The following is a 24,544-nucleotide window of genomic DNA, read 5'->3' as shown; positions in this document are numbered from 1 at the left end:
CGTGCAACTCGCAGTGTGCTGGACGTATATATGTTTGTACGTATTTATTACTCTAACTTGTACATATCTATTCTATTTATTTTATTTTGTTAGTATGTTTGGTTTTGTTCTCTGTCTCCCCCTTCTAGACTGTGAGCCCGCTGTTGGGTAGGGACTGTCTCTATGTGTTGCCGACTTGTACTTCCCAAGCGCTTCGTACAGCGCTCTGCACACAGTAAGCGCTCAATAAATACTATTGATTGATTGATTGATTGGACGTCTCCTTGCCTTCTTGCACTCAATGTTCCAGGGGGAACCCAATGGGAAGAGCCCTGGCGGGGGGCAAGTGGCGTTGACTGGAAATTGGTAGGAGACCCCATCATCAAAATCATCACCATCTTCCTTTCAGGTCTGGCGGACGTCTTTCTCCCGCCCTTACTCCTTTTCCAATCTGCTTCTCAGGCGTCCACGAACCCCGAAACGCGGACCCTCTGGAAAATGCTCCCCGATGGATTTACCTGGGAAAGGCATCTGCGCCGGTGCTCTCGTCTCATGTAGGTCCTTTACGTTGCGTTTCAGCACCTCTTTCAAGGAGAAGGAGCTGTGGTACACGGCTTGGATCAGCTCCTGATTCAGCTCGATTTCGGGCAGGTACACATCCTTGGTAAAAACGCCCTGCAGCTTTGCTGCTTTCTAGAACACGGCAGAGCAAGGGCTGAGTCCGGAGGTCTGATCACAGTAAGCGCTCAGGACGTACGACCGATCCGGGTGGGTGGCTCTGAGACCAGGATGGGGCCCCTGAGGCTCTCCCTGCCAGGTGAACGGGCACGGGAGTCCAGGGTTCAGCAGGGAGCAATATTGGAGCGTCCAACCGCCAATCTCGGAGGGGACGGTCCGCTGCCGTGAAGCAGAGAGACGCTCAGCACGGCGTGAAATCCTGTCAGAACGGGGCTCAGGGCCGTCGCTCTTGCTCGACCCCCATTATAAGCTCAGCAAGGGGCACTGAGCCAGGTTTGGTGGAACGTAGATTGTCCAAACTAACTGGAACTCTTGGGCCACCCCCCTGCCACCCCCCTTCTAGACTGTGAAGAATAATAATAATAATGATAGCATTTATTAAGCGCTTACTATGGGCAAATCAATCAATCAATCAATCAATCGTATTTATTGAGCGCTTACTATGTGCAGAGCACTGTACTAAGCGCTTGGGAAGTACCGATTGGCAACACATAGAGACAGTCCCTACCCAACAGTGGGCTCACAGTCTAAAAGGGGGAGACAGAGAACAGAACCAAACATACCAACAAAATAAAATAATAGGCAAAGCACTGTTCTAAGCGCTGGAGAGGTTACAAGGCGATCAGGTTGTCCCACCGGGGGCTCACAGTCTTCATCCCCATTTTACAGATGAGGTAACTGAGGCCCAGAGAAGTGAAGTGACTTGCCCAAAGTCACACAGCTGACAATTGGCGGAGCTGGGATTTGAACCCATGACCTCTGACTCCGAAGCCCGTGCTCTTTCCACTGAGCCCCGCTGCTCCTCAATACCCACTGTTGGGTAGGGACTGTCTCTAGATGTTGCCAACTTGTACTTCCCAAGCGCTTAGTACAGTGCTCTGCACACAGTAAGCGCTCAATAAATACGACTGATTGATTGATTGGTTGGTTGCCCAGATCCTCACCCAGACAGCCACACCTGAGGGGGACTGTCCGGGTGAGGGGAAAGAGCGACCTGGGTTCTAGTTCCAGCTCTGCCACTGACCGGGACCGTGGGCAAATCAATCAATCGTATTTACTGAGCGCTTACTGTGTGCAGAGCACTGGACTAAGCGCTTGGGAAGTCCAAGTTGGCAACATAGAGAGACAGTCCCTACCCAACAGCGGGCTCACAGTCTAGAAGGGGGAGACAGAGAACAAAACCAAACATACTAACATACAAACATACAAACTAACTCACCAAACAAATCATTTCACCAGCCTGAGCCTCCATTTTCTCAAATGCAAAATGCTCTTTTCTCCCTCCCTCTCAGATCGGAAGCCCCGTGTCTCACCTAAGTATCTTGTCTCTGCCCTAGTGCTTGGCATTATTTTTTTATGGTATTTGTTAAGCGCTTACTATGTGCAAAGCACTGTTCTAAGCGCTGGGGAGGTCACAAGGTGATCAGGTTGTCCCACCGGGGGCTCACAGTTTTTAATCCCCATTTGACAGATAATAATAACAACAACAATGATGGCATTTATTAAGCGCTTACTATGTGCAAAGCACTGTTCTAAGCGCTGGGGAGATTACAAGGTGATCAGGTTGTCCCACGGGGGGCTCACAGTTTTTAATCCCCATTAGACAGATAATAATAATAGTAATGATGGCATTTATTAAGCTCTTACTATGGGCAAAGCACTGCTCCAAGTGCTGGGGATATTACAAGGTGATCAGGTTGTCCCACGGGGGGCTCACAGTTTTTAATCCCCATTTGACAGATAATAATAATAACAATGATGGCATTTATTAAGCGCTTACTATGTGCAAAACACTGTTCTAAGCGCTGGGAAGATTACAAGGTGATCAGGTTGTCCCACGGGGGGCTCACAGTTTCTAATCCCCATTTTACAGATAATAATAATAGTAATGATGGCATTTATTAAGCGCTTACTATGGGCAAAGCACTGTTCTAAGCGCTGGGGAGGTCACAAGGTGATCAGGTTGTCCCACGGGGGGCTCACAGTTTCTAATCTCCATTTGACAGATAATAATAATAACAACGATGGCATTTATTAAGCGCTTACTATGTGCAAAGCACTGTTCTAAGCACTGGGGAGGTCACAAGGTGATCAGGTCGTCCCACAGGGGGCTCACAGTTTTTAATCCCCATTTTCCAGATGAGGTGACTGACGCCCAGAGAAGTTAGGTGACTCGCCCAAGGTCACACAGCTGACAGTTGGCAGAGCCGGGATTAGAACCCATGACCTCTGACTCCAAAGCCCAGGCTCTCTTTCCGCTGAGCCACGCGGCTTCTCATTGAGTAGGTGCTGAGTGAGCAGAACCTTGATTTTCACTTTGATATCGGTCAGCGGCCTCAACCATCATCATCATCATCATCATCATCAATCGTATTTATTGAGCGCTTACTGTGTGCAGAGCACTGTACTAAGCGCTTGGGAAGTACAATTTGGCAACATATAGAGACAGTCCCTACCCAACAGTGGGCTCACAGTCTAAAAGGGGGAGACAGAGAACAAAACCAGACATACTAACAAAATAAAATAAATAGAATAGATATGTACAAGTAAAATAAATAGAGTAATAAATATGTACAAACATATATCCATATATACAGGTGCTGTGGGGAAGGGAAGGAGGTAAGATGGGGGGGATGGAGAGGGGGACCGGAGGAGAGGAAGGAAGGGGCTCAGTCTGGGAAGGCCTCCTGGAGGAGGTGAATAATAATAATGCCATTTGTTAAGCGCTTACTATGTGCAAAGCGCTGGGGGATACAAGGTGATCAGGTTGTCCCACGTGGGGCTCACAGTCTTCATCCCCATTTTCCAGATGAGGGAACTGAGGCCCAGAGAAGTGAAGTACAAGCGCTTAGTACAGTGCTCTGCACATAGTAAGCGCTCAATAAATACGATTGATGATGAAGTGACTTGCCCAGGGTCACACAGCAAACATGGGGCGGAGCCGGGATTCGAACCCATGACCTCTGACTCCAAAGCCCGCACTCTCTCCCCTGAGCCACCGTCGGAATAGAAGTGGGTGGGTGGAGAGGGGCGCCCGGGGGGGAGAAGGGGAAAAGGGGGCAAGCGCTGGACCCACCTCTAAGAAGGAAAACTCATCCGGTTTTTCCAGCACCAGCTCAATCTGCTCTTTCAGGTTCTGCATTTCCTTCTTTTTCCCGGTGATGGTCTGATGGATGATGTCCAACTTGCCCAGGACTCTCTCTTCTTCTTCTTTCACCTTCTTCACAGCATCGCTCTCCACGGCTTCGATGAGGGCCTTCATCTCCGCGAACTCGGTTTTCAATAAATCCAGCTTCCGGGCGGTCGTTTCCTGAACGCGTCCGAAACACACTTGTTGGGGCAGCGGGAATGCGAGATTCATTCAGTCAGTCGTATTTAATAATAATAATAATAATAATAATAATTGGCATTTGTTAAGCGCTTACGATGTGCCAAGCCCTGTTCGAAGCGCTGGGGAGGATACAGGGTCATCAGGTTGCCCCACGTGGGGCTCACAGTCTTAATCCCCATTTTACAGATGAGGTAACTGAGGCCCAGAGAAGTGAGTTGCCCAAGATCACACAGCAGATAAGGGGTGGAGTCGGCATCCGAACCCATGACCTCTGCCTCCAAAGCCCGGGCTCTTTCCACTGAGCCACGCTGCTTCCCATTATTTATTATTTATTGAGCACTTTTATTTATTGAGAGTATTTATTGAGCGCCTACTGTGTGCAGAGCGCTGTACTAAGCGCTTGGGAAGTACAAGTTGGCAACCTAGAGAGACGGTCCCCACCCAGCAACGGGCTCACAGCCTAGCTCAGTGGAAAGACCCCAGGCTTGGGAGTCAGAGGTCATTCATTCGATCATATTTATTGAGCGCTTACTGTGGGCAGAGCGCTGTACTAAGCGCTTGGGAAGTCCAAGTTGGCAACATATAGAGACGGTCCCGACCCAACAGTGGGCTCACAGTCTAGAAGGCCATAGGTTCAAATCCCGGCTCTGCCATTTGTCAGCTGTGTGACTTTGGGCAAGTCACCTCACTTCTCTGGGCCTCAGTGACCTCTTCTGTAAAATGGGGATGAAGACTGTGAGCCCCACGTGGGACAGCCTGATCACCTTGTATCCTCCCCAGTGCTTAAACATAGTAAGTGTAGTAGTAGTAGTAGTAGTAGTAGTAGTAGTAGTAGTAGTAGTACCGCAATCTTGCCCCTCTCCCAAGCTCTCCACAGCCTCCATCCCTCTCCCCCAGCCCGCCCACTCCCCTCGGGCACTTTTGGCCGCCCAAAATCCGGCAAGGGAGGAAAAGGGAGGCCGAGGAGAGGATGGAAATGGGGAAACGGGAACCAGGAGCGGGGGAATGGGAAGCAGCGTACTCTAGTGAAAAGAATCCAGGCCTGGGAGTAGAGGCATTTTAGTTTTAATCCCGGCTCTGCCAATTACCTGCTACAGGTGACCTTGGGCAAGTCGTTGAACTTCCCCATGCCTCAGTTATCTCATCTGTGTAATGGGGATTCAAAACCTTGTTGACCCTCCTACTTAAGCTGTGAGCCCCTCGTGGGACAGGGGCTGTGTCTGCTCTGATTGTATTATACCTACCCTAGGGCTTAAGTACGGTACTTGGCACACGGTAAATACTTAAGAAATAACATTATTATTACTACTAGGTTTGAACCAGGAGCAGGGGAATTCATTCATTCATTCAATCGTATTTACTGAGCGCTTACTGTGTGCAGAGTACTATACTAAGCGCTTGGGAAGTCCAAGTTGGCAACATATAGAGACGGTCCCTACCCAACAGTGGGCTCACACTCTAGAAGAGGGGAATGATAATTATGGCATTTGTTAAGGGCCTGCTATGTGCCAAGCACTGTTCATTCATTCATTCGATGGTATTTACTGAGCGCTTACTGTGTGCAGAGCACTGTACTAAGCGCTTGGAAACTACAAGTTGGCAACATATAGAGACGGTCCCTACCCAACAGTGGGCTCACAGTCTAGAAGAGGGGAATTATAATTATGGCATTTGTTAAGCTCCTGCTAAGTGCCAAGCACTGTTCATTCATTCAATCATATTTATTGAGCGTTTACTGTGTGCAGAGTACTTTACTAAGCGCTTGGGAAGTACAAGTTGGCAACATCTAGAGATGGCCCCTACCCTACAGTGGGCTCACAGTCTAGAAAGGGGAAGACAGACAACAAAACATATTAACAAAATAAAATAAACAGAATAAATATGTACAAATAAAATAAATAAATAAATATGAAATAAATAATACATAAATATGTAATAAATACGTACAAACATATATATAGGCTCACAGTCTAGAAGGGGGAGACAGACGACAAAACAAAACATTAACAAAATGAAATAAATAGAATAAATATGTACAAATAAAATAAATACGTAATAAATAATAAATAAATATGTAATACGTACAAACATATATATAGGCTCACAGTCTAGAAAGGGGAGACAGACAACAAAACAAGACATATTAACAAAATGAAATAAATAGAATAAATATGCACAAATAAAATAAATACGTAATAAATAATAAATAAATATGTAATAAATACGTACAAACATATATATAGGCTCACAGTCTAGAAGGGGGAGACACAACAAAACATATTAACAAAATGAAATAAATAGAATAAATATGTACAAATTAAATAAATACATAATAAATAATAAATAAATACGTAATACGTACAAACATACATATAGGCTCACAGTCTAGAAGGGGGACAGACAACAAAACAAAACATATTAACAAAATGAAATAAATAGAATAAATATGTACAAATAAAATAAATAAATACGTAATAAATAATAAATAAATATGTAATAAATACGTACAAAACAAAACATATTAACAAAATGAAATAAATAGAATAAATATGTACAAATAAAATAAATATGTAATAAATAATAAATGAATATGTAATAAATACGTACAAACATACATATAGGCTCACAGTCTAGAAGGGGGAGACCGACAACAAAACAAAACATTAACAAAATGAAATAAATAGAATAAATATGTACAAATAAAATAAATATGTAATAAATAATAAATAAATACGTAATACGTACAAACATACATACAGGCTCACAGTCTAGAAGGGGGGGAGACAGACAACAAAACAAAACATATTAACAAAATGAAATAAATAGAATAAATATGTACAAATAAAATAAAAAAAAGTAATAATACATAAATATGTAATACGTACAAACATATATATAGGCTCACAGTCTAGAAAGGGGAGACAGACAACAAAACAAAACATATTAACAAAATGAAATAAATAGAATAAATATGTGCAAGTAAAATAAATATGTAATAAATAATAAATAAATATGTAATAAATACGTACAAACATATACATAGGTTCACAGTCTAGAAGGGGGAGACAGACAACAAAAAACATATTAGCAAAATAAATAGAATAGTAAATATGTACAAGTAAAATGGAGTAATAAATCTGTACAAACATATATACAGGTGCTGTGGGGAGGGGAAGGGGGAGAGGAAGGAGGGGGCTCAGTCTGGGAAGGCCTCCCGGAGGAGGTGAGCTCTCAGGAGGGCTTTGAAGGGAGGAGCCCACTGTTGGGTAAGGACCGTCTCTCTATGTTGCCAACTTGTACTTCCCAAGCGCTTAGTACAGTGCTCTGCACACAGGAAGCGCTCAATAAATACGATTGATTGATTGATTGTTGGGTAGGGACCGTCTCTCTAAGTTGCCAACTTGTACTTCCCAAGCGCTTAGTACAGTGCTCTGCACACAGTAAGCGCTCAATAAATACGAATGAATGAAGGAATGAAAGGGAGGAGGAGAGCCAGCTTGGCGGATGGGCAGAGGGAGGGCATTCCAGGCCAGGGGGAGGATGTGGGCCGGGGGTCGACGGCGGTAAGGGCGAGAACGAGGCCCGGTGAGGAGGTCAGTGGCGGAGGAGCGGGTGCTCTGCTAAGCGCTGGGGTAGATACAAGGCAATCAGGTTGTCCCACGTGATGGAGCGGAGCTCGGAAGCACAATAATAATGATGGCATTTGTTAAGCGCTTACTATGTGCAGAGCACTGTTCTAAGCACTGGGGGGGATACAAGGTGATCAAGTTGACCCACGTGGGGCTCACAGTCTTAATCTCCATTTTGCAGATGAGATAACTGAGGCTCAGAGAAGTTAAGTGACTTGCCCAAGGTCACACAGCAGACATGTGGCGGAGCCGGGATTCAAACCCATGACCTCTGACTCCAAAGCCCGGGCTCTTTCCACCGAGCCACGCTGCTTCTCTGAGGACAATGAGGGCTGACCCGGGGGGGGGACTTACCTGTATGGCACTCCGCTTCCCCTTGAGCTCTTCTAAAGCCTTGGCAGCCCCGCCGTCCTGCCCGTACAGCGTGATCAGCTTCTGTTTCAGCTTCGTCTGCAACCACAGGGAGCAAGCGAGGGGCCGGTACAAGTAAAATAAATAAATACGTAATAAATAATAAATAAATATGTAATAAATACGTACAAACATATATATATATAGGCTCACAGTCTAGAAGGGGGAGACAGACAACAAAACATATTAACAAAATGAAATAAATATGTACAAATAAAATAAATAAATACTTGGGAAGGGGGTGGGACCACTACAGCACCAACAACTGGGTGGCACCGGGCAGGCTGAGGGGGGGGGGGGGTCAAAGATCGGACCCCCAGTTCGGCAATCACGCCGTTTTTATGGCAAGGAGGCCCTCTTCCCCAGACGGGATTCCGCTCTGGAGGGACGAAGGCCTGGAAATCTCCTCAAAAATCTCCAGTGGCTACCAGTCAATCTGCGCATCAGGCAGAAACTCCTCACCCTGGGCTTCCAGGCTGTCCATCCCCTCGCCCCCTCCTACCTCACCTCCCTTCTCTCCTTCTACTGCCCAGCCCGCACCCTCCGCTCCTCCGCCGCTAATCTCCTCACCGTACCTCGTTCTCGCCTGTCCTGCCAACGACCCCCGGGCCTGGAATGCCCCCAATCCCTCTGCCCATCCGCCAAGCTAGCTCTCTTCCTCCCTTCAAGGCCCTACTGAGAGCTCACCTCCTCCAGGAGGCCTTCCCAGACTGAGCCCCTTCCTTCCTCTCCCCCTTGTCCCCCTCTCCATCCCCCCATCTTACCCCCTTCCCTTCCCCACATCACCTGTATATATGTTTGTACATATTTATTACTCTATTTATTTATTTATTTTACTTGTACATATCTATTCTATTTATTTTATTTTGTTGGTATGTTTGGTTTTGTTCTCTGTCTCCCCCTTTTAGACTGTGAGCCCACTGTTGGGTAGGGACTGTCTCTGTGTGTTGCCAACTTGTACTTCCCAAGCGCTTAGTACAGTGCTCTGCACACAGTAAGCGCTCAATAAATACGATTGACGATGATGATGATGAAAATCGACCTTGAGAAGACGCGGGGCGTCGGTCGGAGAGTGACGGCTGCGCCGCCCTTCACCGGACGGTCCGCCCCGCACGGGACTGTGGGTCTCTCTGGGGTTGGGGGCATCACGGAGAAGCGGCGTGGCTCAGTGGAAAGGGCCCGGGCTTTGGACTCAGGGGTCGTGGGTTCAAATCCCGGCCCTGCCAACTGTCAGCTGTGTGACTTTGGGCAAGTCACCTCACTTCTCTGGGCCTCAGTTACCTCATCTGGAAAATGGGGGTTAAAACTGTGAGCCCCCCTGGGACAACCCGATCACCTTGTGGCCTCCCCGGTGCTTAGAACAGTGCTTTGCACATAGTAAGCGCTTAATAAATACCATCATTATTATACAGTCAGACGAGAGTGAGCAGCCAGGGGCTAAAGCATTCTTCTTGCGGCCTTCAGGACAGTAACACAGACATTAGTATACAGAAGTGTCAGCTACGGTGGTGTTCCTGAGCCCGTTCACTCATTCATTCAATTGTATTTATTAATCTCCCCCTCGCCCCCCTTCCATCCCCCCCGTCTTACCTCCTTCCCTTCCCCACAGCACCTGTATATATGTATATATGTTTGTACATATTTATTACTCTATTTATTTTACTTGTACATATCTATTCTATTTATTTTATTAATATGTTTGGTTTTGTTCTCTGTCTCCCCCTTCTAGACTGTGAGCCCACTGTTGGGTAGGGACTGTCTCCATATGTTGCCAACTTGTACTTCAATCAATCAATCAGTCATATTTATTGAGCACTTACTATGTGCAGAGCACTGCACTAAGCGCTTGGGAAGTACAAATTGGCAACATATAGAGACAGTCCCAAGCGCTTAGTACAGTGCTCTGCACACAGTAAGCGCTCAATAAATATGATTGATTGATTAATAATAATTTTGGTATTTGTTCAGTGCTTACTATGGGCCAAGCACTGTTCTAAGCACTGGGGTAGATACAAAGGTAATCAGGTTGCCCCACGTGGGGCTCACAGTCTTCATCCCCATTTTACAGATGAGGGAACTGGGGCCCAGAGAAGTGAAGCGACTCGCCCACGGTCACACAGCTGACAAGCGGCGGAGCCGGGATTAGAACCCACGACCTCTGGCTCCCCAGCCCATGCTCTTTCCACTGAGCCACGTTGCTTCTCTATTTATCGAGCGCTTACTGAGCGCAGAGCACTGTACGGAGCGCTTGGGAAGCACGAGTCGTAAACACCCACTCCCCACTGGATCATCATCATCATCAATCGTATTTATTGAGCGCTTACTGTGTGCAGAGCACTGTACTAAGCGCTTGGGAAGTACAAGTTGGCAACATAGAGAGACAGTCCCTACCCAACAGTGGGGCGATTACTTTAACGCGTTTTTCTCCCGGTGCCGGGTCCACCCGGCATCCGGATTCCGGGAATGCAGCCGGACCCGGAGGGAGCTGGCTTTTCCCATTTGGCGCTCCTGGCTAGGCGCTGCCAGGAGAGGACCCCTCCCTCTCCCTCGCCAATGGCCTCCGTCCAAAGTTTTCTCCGGAATCACGAGGTTCTAGACTTTGGACCGGCGCTGCCATCCCCGCTCCCCACCAAGCTTCCGGGGAAAGGCCGCTTCAGGAAGAAATGCCAGTGACCCAGCAGGAACAGGCCGCTCCGGCCCCCGCTCGGACCTCAGGGAGGAGGCCAGGATTATTCCCTGGAGAAACCAAACGAAGAGTCCCAAATTGGACCCTCGATTTCCCCGCTGCACCGTCAGCTCCTGGAGCGTGGAGACTGTGACATACCAATTAACCATAATAACGTTGGTATTTGTTAAGCGCTTACTATGTGCAAAGCCCCATTCTAAGCGCTGGGGAGGTTACAAGGTGATCGGGTTGTCCCACGGTGGGGGGGCTCACAATTTTAATCCCCATTTTCCAGATGGGGAACCAGACCCGTAGCCATCAGTTCCGTCCAATTGGTAGTACGTACTGAGAATTTGGGAGAGGGCAGTAGAATTGAGACGCCGCTGTGGCTCAGTGGAAAGAGCCTGGGCTTTGGAGTCAGAGGTCATGGGTTCAAATCCCAGCTCTGCCAACTGTCAGCTGTGTGACTTTGGGCAAGTCACTTCACTTCTCTGGGCCTCAGTTACCTCAACTGTAAAATGGGGGATTAAGACTGTGAGCCCCCCCGTGGGACAACCTCCCCGGTGCTTAGAACAGTGCTTTGCACATGGTAAGTGCTTAATAAATGCCATTATAATAAATACAATTGAATGAACAAATTGCTTATACCACGAGAAGCAGCGTGGCTCAGTGGAACAAGCGCAGGCTTTGGAGTCAGAGGTCATGGGTTCAAATCCCAGCTCTGCCAGCTGTCAGCTGTGTGACTCTGGGCAAGTCACTTCACTGTGCCTCAGTTACCTCAACTGTAAAATGGGGATTAAGACTGTGAGCCCCCCGTGGGACAACCTCCCCGGTGCTTAGAACAGTGCTTTGCACATGGTAAGTGCTTAATAAATGCCATTATAATAAATACGATTGAATGAATGAATTGCCTATACCATGAGCCCTATTTGGAGTGAGGGAGGGGCTGTTGATCTGCATTTACCCGGGTAGGGACCGTCTCTATATGGTGCCAACTTGTACTTCCCAAGCGCTTAGTACAGTGCTCTGCACACAGTAAGCGCTCACTAAATACGATTGAATGAATGAATGAATTTACCCCAGTGCTCAGCACACTGTAGGCACCTCGTGGATGGACATCAGCCCCACCCCGCTAAGAAGCCAAGGTTGACTGTATATATGTATATATGTTTGTACATATTTATTACTCTATTTATTTATTTTACTTGTACATATCTATTCTATTTATTTTATTTTGTTAGTATGTTTGGTTTTGTTCTCTGTCTCCCCCTTTTAGACTGTGAGCCCACTGTTGGGTAGGTACTGTCTCTCTATGTTGCCAACTTGGACTTCCCAAGCGCTTAGTACAGTGCTCTGCACACAGTAAACGCTCAATAAATATGATTGATTGATTGACTGCTGCATTCTGACCGGCTCAGGAGCTGGGGGAGTCTTCTCTACTGCCTTGCAAAAACACGGGGAGAAGAAAGATAAGAAACGAAAAGAATGAAACAAAGAATAGCAGCAGCAGCAGCAAGGGATAAATCTGGTGAAAATGGTCTTTAAACCTGCCTGTACCTGCGAGCACTCTAGCGACTGCCCTCCCCACTGCGACACACAGTAATCGCTTACCAAATGCCATTAAAATAAAAAAAGAATAGGCAGGGACACATAGTAAGCGCTTAACAAATGCCATTAAAATAAAATAAAATAAAAAAAGAATAGTCGGGGACACAGTAATCACTTACCAAATGCAATGTAAAAAAAGGGTAGTAAGGGGACACGTGGTAATCGCTTACAAAATACGATTAAAAAAAGGGTAGTCGGGGGACACGTAGTAATCGCTCACCAAATGCCATTTAAAAGAAGAGTAGTGGGGGACACATAATAAGCACTTACCAAATGCCATTTAAAAAAAGAGTAGTCGGGGGGACATAATAAGCACTTACCAAATGCAATGAGTAAAGAAGTGGTCGGGGACACATAGTAAGCCCTTACCAAATGCAATTAATAAAAAAAGAGTAGTCGGGGGACACATAGTAATCGCTTACCAAATGTCATTTAAATAAAAGAGTAGTGGGGGGGGGCACATAGAAAGCACTTACCACATGCCATTTAAAAAAAGAGTAGTCGGTGACACACAGTAAGCACTTACCAAATTCAATTAATAAAAAAGTGGTTGGGGGCAGATAGTAAGCGCTTACCAAATGCAATTAATAAAAAAAGAGTAGTCGGGGGACACAGTAATCGCTTACCAAATGCCATTTAAATAAAAGAATAGTGGGGAGGCACATAGAGAGCACTTACCAAATGCCATTAAAAAAAGAGTAGTGGGGGACACATAGTAAGCACTTACCAAATGCCATTTAAAAAAAGAGTCGTCGGTGACACATAGTAAGCACTTACCAAATGCAATTAATAAAAAAAGTGGGCGGGGACACATAGTGAGCGCTTACCAAATGCAATTAATAAAAAAGAGTAGTAGGGGGGCACATAGTAATCGCTTACCAAATGCCATTTAAATAAAAGAGTAGTGGGGGGGGCACATAGTGAGCACTTACCAAATGAAATTAATAAAAAAAGTGGTCGGGGACACATAGTAATCGCTTACCAAATACAATTAAAAAAAGGGTAGTCAGGGGACACGTAGTAATCGCTTACCAAATGCCATTTAAAAAAAGAGTAGTGGGGGACACATAATAAGCACTTACCAAATGCCATTTCAAAAAAGAGTAGTCGGGGACACATAGTAAGCCCTTACCAAATGCAATTAATAAAAAGAAAGTAGTCGGGGGACACGTAGTAATCGCTTACCAAATGCCATTTAAATAAAAGAGTAGTGGGGGGGGCACAAAGAAAGCACTTACCAAATGCCATTTAAAAAAAGAGTAGTCGGGGACACATAGCACTTACCAAATGCAATTAATAAAAAAGTGGTCGGGGATACATAGTAATCGCTTACCAAATGTAATTAAAAAAAGGGTAGTCGGGGGACACGTAGTAATCGCTTACCAAATGCGATTTAGAAAAAGGATAGTCGGGGGACACGTAGTAATCGCTAACCAAATGCCATTAAAAAATAGTGGGGGACACATAATAAGCACTTACCAAATGCCATTTAAAAAAAGAGTAGTCGGTGACACATAGTAAGCACTTACCAAATGCCATTAATAAAAAAGTGGTCGGGGACACATAGTAATCGCTTACCAAATGCAATTAAAAAAAGGGTAGTCGGGGGACACGTAGTAATCGCTAACCAAATGCCATTTTAAAAAAGAGCAGTGGGGAATACCTAATAAGCACTTATCAAATACCATTTAAAAAAAGAGTAGTCGGGGACACATAGTAAGCATTTACCAAATGCCATTTTAAAAAAGTGGTCGGGGACACATAGTAAGCGCTTACCAAATGCAATTAATAAAAAAAGAGTAGTCGGGGGACACGTAGTAATCGCTTACCAAATGCCATTTAAATAAAAGAGTTGTGGGGGGGGCACATAGTGAGCACTTACCAAATGCCATTAAAAAAAAGTAGTGGGGGTCACATAGTAAGCACTTAAATGCCACTAAAAAAAGTGGGGGGGCACATAGTAAGCACTTACCAAATGCCATTAAAAAAACAATAGTGGGGGACACATAATAAGCGTTTACCAAATGCCATTTTAAAAAAAAGTAGTCGTAGTTGGTCGCTTACCAAACGCCATTAAAAAAAAGTAATGGAGGACACAAAGTAAGCGCTTACCAAATGCCATTTAAAAAAAAGAGTAGTGGGGGACACATAGTAAGCGCTTAGCAAATACCATTTATTTAAAAAAAAAGAATAGAGCGGGGGTGGGCAGGTTCTGCGGGCAAGTGGGCCCAAGAAGGCACGGCCCCGGGGCCCAGCCCGGGGCGGCGGGGAGAGATGCCCGTCATTCATTCATTCAATCGTATTTATTGAGCGCTTACTGTGTGCAAAGTACTGTACTAAACGCTTGGGAAGTACAAATAGGCAACAGAGACGGTCCCTATCCAACAACGGGCTCACAGGCTAGAAGGGGGAGACAGACAACAAAAAACAACAATAAATGCCATCATCATTAACAAAACGAGTAGACAGGCGTCAGTACCATTAGAATAAATAGAGTTATAGGTATAATAATGATAATAATAATGGCACTTACTAAGCGCTTACTATGTGTAAAGCACTGTTCTATGCGCTGGGGAGGTTACAAGGTGATCAGGTTGTCCCACGGGGGGCTCACAGTCTTAATCCCCATTTTATAGATTTGGTAACTGAGACCCAGGGAAGTGAAGTGACTTGCCCAAAGTCACCCAGTTTACAGTTGGCGGGGCCGGGTTTTGAACCCATGACCTCTGACTCCAAACCCCGTGCTCTTTCCACTGAGCCACGCTGCTTCTCTATAGAGATGAACTCAGAGGTCATGGGTTCAAATCCCGGCTCTGCCAACTGTCAGGGGGGTGACTTTGGGCGAGTCTAACTTCTCAGAACAGTGCGTCACGACTTCTCTGGGCCTCAGTTCCCCCATCTGTTAAATGGGGATGAAGACTGGGAGCCCCCCGTGGGACAACCTGATCACCTTAACCTCCCCGGCGCTTAGAACAGTGCTTGGCACATAGTAAGCGCTTAACAAATGCCATCATCATTATTATTATTATTATTGACTTGCCCAAAATCACACAGCTGACAATTCTGACTCCAAAGCCCGTGCTCCTTCCCTTGAGCCACGCTGCTTCTCTATATAGATGATGATATATAGACACATCATTAATGCAGTAGTAAAAATGTACAAATAAAATAATTATAAATATAACTCTGTAAGCCCCCCGTGGGGCAACCTGATCACCTTGTAACCTCCCCAGAGCTTAGAACAGTGCTTTGCACATCGTAAGCGCTTAATAAATGCCATCATTATTATTAAAATGGGGATGTAGACCGTGAGCCCCCCGTGGGACAAACCTGATCACCTTTTAACCTCTCCAGCGCTTAGAACAGTGCTTTGCACATAATAAGCACTTAATAAATGCCATCATTATCATTATTATTAAAATGGGGGTGAAGACTGTGGGCCTCCCCGTGGGACAACCTGATCACCTTGTAACCTCCCCAGGGCTTAGAACAGTGCTTCGCACATAGAAAGCACTTAATAAATGCCATCATTATTATTAAAATGGGGGTGAAAACTGTGGGCCTCCCCGTGGGACAACCTGATCACCTTGTAACCTCCCCAGGGCTTAGAACAGTGCTTCGCACATAGAAAGCACTTAATAAATGCCATCATTATTATTAAAATGGGGGTGAAGACTGTGGGGCCCCCCCCCATGGGACAACCTGATCACCTTGTAACCTCCCCAGGGCTTAGAACAGTGTTTTGCACATAGTAAGTGCTTAATAAATGCCATTATTATTATTATTATTAAAATGGGGGTGAAGACTGTGAGCCTCCCCGTGGGACAACCTGATCACCTTGTAACCTCCCCCAGCGCTTAGAACAGTGCTTCGCACATAGAAAGCGCTTAACAAACACGATCATTATTATCGTTATTAAACACAGCTGACAATTCTGACTCCGAAGCCCGTGCTCTTTCCCCGGGGCCACGCTGATATAGATGATGATGTACAGACACATCATTAATGGAGTAGTAAGAATGTACAAATAAAATAGAGTTATAAATATGACTCTGCGAGCCCCCCGTGGGGCAACCTGATCACCTTGTAACCTCCCCAGCGCTTAGAACAGTGCTTTAAACATTGTAAGCGTTTAACAAATGCCTTTTCATTATTAGTAAAATGAGGGTTAAAGCTGTGGGCCCCCCGAGGGACAACCTGATCACCTTGTAACCTCCCCAGCACTTAGAACAGTGCTTTGCACATTGTAAGCGTTTAATAAATGCCATCATTTTCATTATTAGTAAAATGAGGATTAAAGCTGTGAGCACCCCCCGTGGGACAACCTGATCACCTTGTAATCTCCCCAGTACTTAGAACAGTGCTTTGCACATAGGGCTTAATAAATGCCACCATTATTATTATTATGTACAGACATCGTTAATAGAGTAGCGGTAGAGAAGAAAAAGCAGCGTGGCTCAGTGGAAAGAGCCCGGGCTTTGGAGCCACAGGTCATGGGTTCAAATCCCGACTCTGCCAATTGTCAGCCGTGTGACTCTGGGCAAGTCACTTCACTTCTCTGTGCCTCAGTTACCTCATCTGTAAAATGAGGATGAAGACTGGGAGTCCCCCGTGGGACAACCCAATCACCCTGGAACCTCCCCAGTGCTTAGAATGGTGCTTGGCACATAATCGGCGCTTAATAAATGTCATCATCATTGGTATTATGTACAAGACACATCATTAATAGAGCGGTAGAAATAAGATAGAGTTAGAGAAGCAGTGTGGCTCGGTGGAAAAGAGCACGGGCTTTGGAGTCGGAGGTCATGGGTTCAAATCCCAGCTCTGCGACTTTATATGAACAAGACACAAAATTAATAGAGCGGTAGAAATAAGATAGAGTTAGAGAAGCGGTGTGGCTCGTTGGGAAAGAGCACGGGCTTTGGAGTCGGAGGTCATGGGTTCAAATCCCAGCTCTGCGACTGTATATGTACAAGACACATCATTAATAGAGCGGTAGAAATAAGATAGAGTTAGAGAAGCGGTGTGGTTCAGTGGGAAACAGCACGGGCTTTGGGGTCGGAGGTCATGGGTTCAAATCCCAGCTCTGCGACTTCATATCATCATCAATCGTATTTATCGAGCGCTTACTGTGTGCAGAGCACTGTACTAAGCGCTTGGGAAGTCCAAGTTGGCAACATATAGAGACAGTTCCTACCCAACAGAGGGCTCACAGTCTAAAAGGGGGTGACGGAGAACAAAACCAAACATACTAACAAAATAAAATAAATAGAATAGATATGTACAAGTAAAATAAATAAAAATAGAGTAATAAATATGTACAAACATATATACATATATACAGGTGCTGTGGGGAAGGGAAGGAGGTAAGATGAGGGGGATGGAGAGGGTAGAAATAAGATAGAGTTAGAGAAGCGGTGTGGCTCAGTGGAAAAGAGCACGGGCTTTGGAGTCATCATCATCATCATCAATCGTATTTATTGAGCGCTTACTGTGTGCAGAGCACTGTACTAAGCGCTTGGGAAGTCCAAGTTGGCAACATATAGCGACGGTCCCTACCCAACAGAGGGCTCACAGTCTAAAAGGGGGAGACGGAGAACAAAACCAAACATACTAACACAATAAAATAAATGGAATAGATATGGACAAGTAAAATAAATAAATAGAGTAATAAACATGTACAAACATATATACATATATAAAGGTGCTGTGGGGAAGGGAAGGATGTAGGGGGAGGGGGATGGAGAGGGTAGAAATAAGAGAGTTAGAGAAGCGGCGTGGCTCAGTGGAAAAGAGCACTGAGTGGGCTTTGGAGTCGGAGGTCATGGGTTCAAATCCCAACTCTGCGACTGTATATGTACAAGACACATCATTAATAGAGCGGTAGAAACGAGACAGAGTTGAGAAGCGGCGTGGCTCGGTGGGAAAGAGCACGGGCTTTGGAGTCGGAGGTCATGGGTTCAAATCCCAACTCTGCGACTGTATATGTACAAGATACATCATTAACAGAGCGGTAGAAATAAGATAGAGTTGAGAAGCGGCGTGGCTCGGTGGGAAAGAGCACGGGCTTTGGAGTCGGAGGTCATGGGTTCAAATCCCAGCTCTGCGACTGGATATGTACAAGACACATCATTAATAGAGCGGTAGAAATAAGATAGAGTTAGAGAAGCGGTGTGGCTCGGTGGAAAAAAACACGGGCTTTGGAGTCGGAGGTCATGGGTTCAAATCCCAGCTCTGCGACTGTATATGTACAAGACACATCATTAATAGAGCGGTAGAAATAAGATAGAGTTAGAGAATTAGTGTGGCTCGGTGGAAAAGGGCACGGGCTTTGGAGTCGGAGGTCATGGGTTCAAATCCCAACTCTGCGACTGGATATGTACAAGACACATCATTAACAGAGCGGTAGAAACGAGATAGAGTTGAGAAGCGGTGTGGCTCGGTGGGAAAGAGCACGGGCTTTGGAGTCGGAGGTCACGGGTTCAAATCCCAACTCTGCGACTGTATATGTACAAGACACATCATTAATAGAGCGGTAGAAATGAGAGAGAGTTAGAAATAGGTCCGGGGGTGCGGGGAGGGGAAGGGGGGAGTCTCTTACCGCGAGTTGGGCCTGGGCGAGGGGCAGGGCGAGGGGGTCGCAGGCCTTGTGCTGGGGCAGGCAGGCCGGGCACAGGACGTTCCCGTGGGAGGGGCAGAAAAACTCTGCCAGCCGGCTGTGCCGGGGGCACTTGCGCTGCTGCAGGTCGCCCAGCGGTTCGCGCAGGGTGTGGTGGCGGAAGGCGGGCGAGTCCAGGTGCGGGCGCAGGTGCTGGAGGCAGAAGGAGGCCTCGCAGGTGAGGCAGGTGTTGACGGCCGGGGCCCCGGGGCACAGGTCGCAGGGCACGGGCCGGTGGGCACCGGGGGGGTGGGCACCGGGGGGGTGGGCCCCGGGCCCCTGCAGCAGCAGCAGCCGCTGGGCCAGGCCGCACAGCACCGTGTTCCTCTGCAGCCGGGGCCGGTCGGGGAAGGCGGCCCGGCACTGCGGGCAGCTGGACTGAGCGCCCTGGGCGGCCCAGGTGCGGCTCAGGCAGGCCAGGCAGAAGTTGTGCCCGCACGGCGTCGTCACCGCCTCCTGGAAGACCTCCAGGCAGATGGGGCAGGTCAGCTCCTCGGCCAGGCCCAACGCCGGCGGCGGCGGCGGCGGCGGGGGACCCTCCGCCATGGCCCCCTCCTCCTTCCCCTCCCCTCCCCGCACCCTGCCCGACCAGGGGACAATCGAAACTCCCGAGCGGAGCCGGAGGGTTCCGGGAAACAGCCCCCGGGGGCGGGGCCGCTGGGCCTTGGGCGGATCCTGGCGGCGGCGGCACGGGGGGGGGGGGGGGGGAGAGAGAGAGAGAAGAAAGAAGGAAGGGAGAGAGAGGAAGAGAAGAGAAGAAAGAAGGAAGGAAGGGAGGGAGAGAGAGAGAGAGAGAAGAGAAGAAGGAAGGAAAGGAGAGAGAGAGAAGAGAAGATAGAAAGAAGGAAGGAAGAGAGAGAGAGGGAGAAAGAAAGAAAGAAAGAAAAGAAGAAAAGAAAAGAAAGCAAAAGAAAGCAAGCCCCACCGGAGCGGGGCACACCCCCAACCTCATCTACAGCGCCGTTATCAGGCTCTTTCCCTCCCTTCCCTCTCCTCCTGTCTTCCTTCCCTCTCCCACTCTCTTTCTCCCCTCCTTCGCTCTCCCACTCCCTTTCTTCCCTTTCTCCCCTCCTCCCCTCCCATCTTTCCTCTCTTTCTGCCCTCCTTCCCTCTCCATCCCACTCCCTTCCCTCTTTCCCCTTTCTCCCCTCCGTCCCTCTCTTTCCCCCCTCCTTCCCTCTCCCTTTCCCCCTTCCTTCCCTCTCCCCTTTCTTTCTCTCCTCCTTCCCTTTCTCCCCTCCTTCCCTTTCTCCCCTCCTTCCCTCTCCCTTCCCCCTTCTTTCTCTCCTCCTTCCCTTTCTCCCTCTCCTTCCCTTTCTCCCCTCCTTCCCTCTCCCTCTTTCCCCCTTCCCTCTCCCTCTTTCCCCCTTCCCTCTCCCACTCCCTTCCCTCTTTCCCCCCACCTTCCACCTCCCTTTCCCCCCACCTTCCCTCTTTCTCCCCCCGTTCCCCCTCAACCCAAACAAATCGGCAGAAAAGCTCTAGTGCCTAGAGCACAGGCCCGGGGGTTGGACGGATCTGGGTTCTGCCTCCTGTGTGACCTTGTGCGAGTCAATTCACTTCCCGTGCCTCAGTTCCCTCATCTGCAAAATGGGGGTTAAGACTGGGAGCCTCCTGTGGGACAGGGACTGGGTCCAACCCAATTGCCCTGAATCTACCTCAGCGTTTAGACTAGGGCCTGACACAGAGTAAGCATTAAACAAGTGTCATTAAAAAAAAAAAAAAGTCTGCTGGTGCAGAAAGCCCACCCCCTCTGGGAGGCCTTCCCAGTTTCATTTTCTTCTCTCCTGATTTCTCCCTCCGGGATACCACCTCCACACTCCGTACACACTGCCACACTGTACCGGTTCTATCCATATAAACAAAAGTATGTACACTAAGCCATTATTCACCCAACTTTCCCTTGGCATTACAACTAGCCTAATCTAAACAATTTCCTCCCCCATTAGGCTGTAAGCTCCTTGAGGGTAGGGATCACGTTTCCCAGCTCCTCTCCCGGGCACAGTGCTCTGCACACAGGAGGCGCTCAGTAAGTACCATCCCCCCCCTCCCAAAGTGTTTCCGCATTAATTATTTGGGGGGCGGGTGGAGCTCTCATTCCTCGTGCATCCATGGAGAAGGCATCAAAAGAAGAAAAGGAAGGTGGAGGGTGTGGCGCTCTCATTCCTCGTGCATCCACGGGGAAGGCATTAAGAGAAAAAAGGGAAGGGAAACGGAGTCCAAGGGAGATTGTGAGCCCCAGATGAGACACCTGTGTCTTATCCAAGAGCCCCAGACGAGACACCTGGGTCTTCTCTACGAAGAATAATAACAAAGAACGAGCCGAGCACTGTGCTGCAGGACATGCATTACAATCAGTTGTCCATATCTATTCTATTTATTTTATTTTGTTAGTATGTTTGGTTTTGTTCTCTGTCTCCCCCTTTTAGACTGTGAGCCCACTGTTGGGTAGGGACTGTCTCTCTATGTTGCCAATTTGTACTTCCCAAGCGCTTAGTACAGTGCTCTGCACATAGTAAGCGCTCAATAAATACGATTGATGATGATGATGATGATGATGATGAACAGGCTCTGTCTTTGATGGAGTACACCGCCAAAACAGGAGGAAGAATAGATATTCACTCCCCATTTTCCAGGTAAGTTCAGGGCACAGAGAAGCTAGGTGTCTTGACGAAGTTCCCACAGCATTCATTCATTCAATCGTATTTATTGAGCGCTTACTGTGTGCAGAGCACTGTACTAAGCGCTTGGGAAGTACAAGTTGGCCACCTATAGAGACGGTCCCTACCCAACAGCAGGCTCACCGTCTAGAAGGGGGACACAGGCAACAAAACAAAACATATTAACGAAATAAATAGAATAGTAAATATTAGTAAGTGCTCTGCACACGGTAGTAAGCGCTTAATAAATGCCATCATTATTATTATCAGTAAAATGTGGATTAAGACTGTGAGCCCTACATGGGACAACCTGATCACCTTGTATCCCCCAGCGCTTAGAACGGTGCTTGGCACATAGTAAGCAAAGATCAGTTTGATGCCATGGGAGAAGATGATTTATTTTTTTATTTTTTTTATTATATTTTATTTTATTTTGTTAATGCGTTTTGTTTTGTTGTCTGTCTCCCCCTTCTAGACTGTGACCCCGCTGTTGGGTAGGGACCATCTCTAGATGTTGCCAACTTGTACTTCCCAAGAGCTTAGTACAGTGCTCTGCACACAGGAAGCGCTTAATAAATACGATTGGATGAATGAATGAATAAGCACTTAACAAATGTTTTGTTTTGTTGTCTGTCTCCCCCTTCTAGACTGTGAGCCCGCTGTTGGGTAGGGGCCGTCTCTAGATGTTGCCAACTTGTACTTCCCAAGCGCTTAGTACAGTGCTCTGCACACAGTAAGTGCTTAATAAATACGATTGGATGAATGAATGAATCAATAAGCGCTTAACAAATATGTTTTGTTTTGTTGTCTGTCTCCCCGTTCTAGACTGTGAGCCCGCTGTTGGGTAGGGACCGTCTCTAGATGTAGCCGACTTGTACTTCCCAAGCGCTTAGTACAGTGCTCTGCACACAGTAAGCGCTCAATAAATATGATTGAATGAATCATCATCATCATCAATCGTATTTATTGAGCGCTTACTATGTGCAGAGCACTGTACTAAGCGCTTGGGAAGTACAAATTGGCAACATAGAGAGACAGTCGCTACCCAACAGTGGGCTCACAGTCTGATCACCTTGTATCCCCCAGCGCTTAGAACCCGGCAGAGCCTGAGAACCACACTGCCTCCATTTTCCTAGCTGTAAAAAAGGGGCACGGTGGGGAGAGATGAGAATAATACATAGCCTGACATTTTTTGCGGAAAACCGGGACCCCTGAATATAACCCCAAGTTGAAGTCCCATCCTGCTTCCCGGTGGGTGGCCTCGGCCTGGTGGCGCGACCCGCTCCGTCCCAACATCTGTAGAGGCAGAAGACGCCAGGACTCGGAACCTCCTGCTGCCTCCCTACCTCCTTCCCCTCCCCATAGCACCTGTATATATATTTGTACAGATTTATTACTCTATTTATTTTACTTGTCCATATTTACTGTTCTATTTGTCAATGATGTGCATCTAGCTTTACTTCTGTTTATTCGGTTGACTTGACACCTGCCCACATGTTTTGTTTTGTTGTCTCCCCCTCCTAGACCATGAGCCCGTCATTGGGTAGGGACCGTCTCTAGATGTTGCCGACTTGGACTTCCCAAGCGCTGAGTACAGTGCTCTGCACACAGTAAGCACTCAATAAATACGATTGAATGAATGAATGAACAGTGCTTGGCACATAGTAAGTGCTTAACAAATTTGTTTTGTTGTCTGTCTCCCCCTTCTAGACTGTGAGCCCGCTGTTGGGTAGGGACCGTCTCTAGATGTAGCCGACTTGTACTTCCCAAGCGCTTAGTACAGTGCTCTGCACACGGTAAGCGCTCAATAAATACGATTGAATGAATGAACCTGATCACCTTGTATCCCCCAGCGCTTAGAACAGTGCTTGGCACATAGTGCTTAACAAATATGTTTTGTTTTGTTGTCTGTCTCCCCCTTCTAGACTGTGAGCCCACTGTTGGGTAGGGACCGTCTCTCGATGTAGCCGACTTATACTTCCCAAGCGCTTAGTACAGTGCTCTGCACAAGGTAAGCGCTCAATAAATACGACTGAATGAATGAATGAACAGTAAGCACTCAATAAATACGGTGGAATGAATGAACGAAACTTGGTGCTGATTCTATCGCAGCACTTTTAATATTGTGCCTGCCCCTAGTAAGCACTCAAACAGTAACACAATTCTTCTTATTGTTATTATCGTTAGAAAGAGCAGCACCTCATCTGAGTGCAACGTGAGGGCAGCAGTAGGGAGTCCCGGGCAGTTTATCTCCCGACCCTCACGGCCGGATAGCTGGTGCATCTCCCCAGACCACCCGGCTCCCCTCCTCTGGCCGGCCAAGGGTCATTTCATCCCCAGCCCTTTCCTGAGCACGCGTTTCGCCGGGACACCCCTCAGTGATGATGATGATGGCACTTATTAAGCGCTTACTATGTGCAAAGCACTGTTCTAAGCGCTGGGGAGGTTACAAGGAGATCAGGTTGTCCCGAAGAGGGCTTACAGTCAATCCCCATTTTACAGATGAGGGAACTGAGGCCCAGAGAAGTGAAGTGACTTGCCCAAAGTCACACAGCTGACAATTGGCGGAGTCGGGATTCGAACCCATGACCTCTGACTCCAAAGCCCGGGCTCTTTCCACTGAGCCACGCTGCTTCTGTTGCCATATATATACACATATATATTGGCGGAGCCGGGATTTGAACTACTCTATTTATTTACTCTATTTATTTATTACTCTATTTATTTACTCTATTTATTTTATTTGTCCATATCTATTCTATTTATTTTATTTTGTTAGTATGTTTGGTTTTGTTCTCTGTCTCCCCCTTTTAGACCGTGAGCCCACTGTTGGGTAGGGACTGTCTCTATATGTTGCCAATTTGT

General features: G+C 47.1%; 1 protein-coding gene across 1 annotated transcript in view; it reads right to left on the bottom strand.

The window, feature by feature from the left end:
• TRIM25 (tripartite motif containing 25) overlaps positions 1–24,544 on the bottom strand; it is a 33,650-nt gene that overhangs the window by 5,681 nt on the left and 3,425 nt on the right. The window contains exons 3-6 of the mRNA XM_038757150.1: positions 18,963–19,694; positions 8,032–8,127; positions 3,794–4,027; positions 498–672 (exon numbers count right to left, since the gene is read on the bottom strand). Coding sequence (XP_038613078.1) covers positions 498–672; positions 3,794–4,027; positions 8,032–8,127; positions 18,963–19,694 — 1,237 coding nt within the window. The remainder of the gene's footprint in view (positions 1–497; positions 673–3,793; positions 4,028–8,031; positions 8,128–18,962; positions 19,695–24,544) is intronic.

The sequence above is a fragment of the Tachyglossus aculeatus genome, chromosome 15 (genome assembly GCF_015852505.1).
Source record: "Tachyglossus aculeatus isolate mTacAcu1 chromosome 15, mTacAcu1.pri, whole genome shotgun sequence".
In the NCBI taxonomy this organism is placed as follows: Eukaryota; Metazoa; Chordata; class Mammalia; order Monotremata; family Tachyglossidae; genus Tachyglossus; species Tachyglossus aculeatus.
This window is presented reverse-complemented; position numbering and strand designations above follow the sequence as displayed.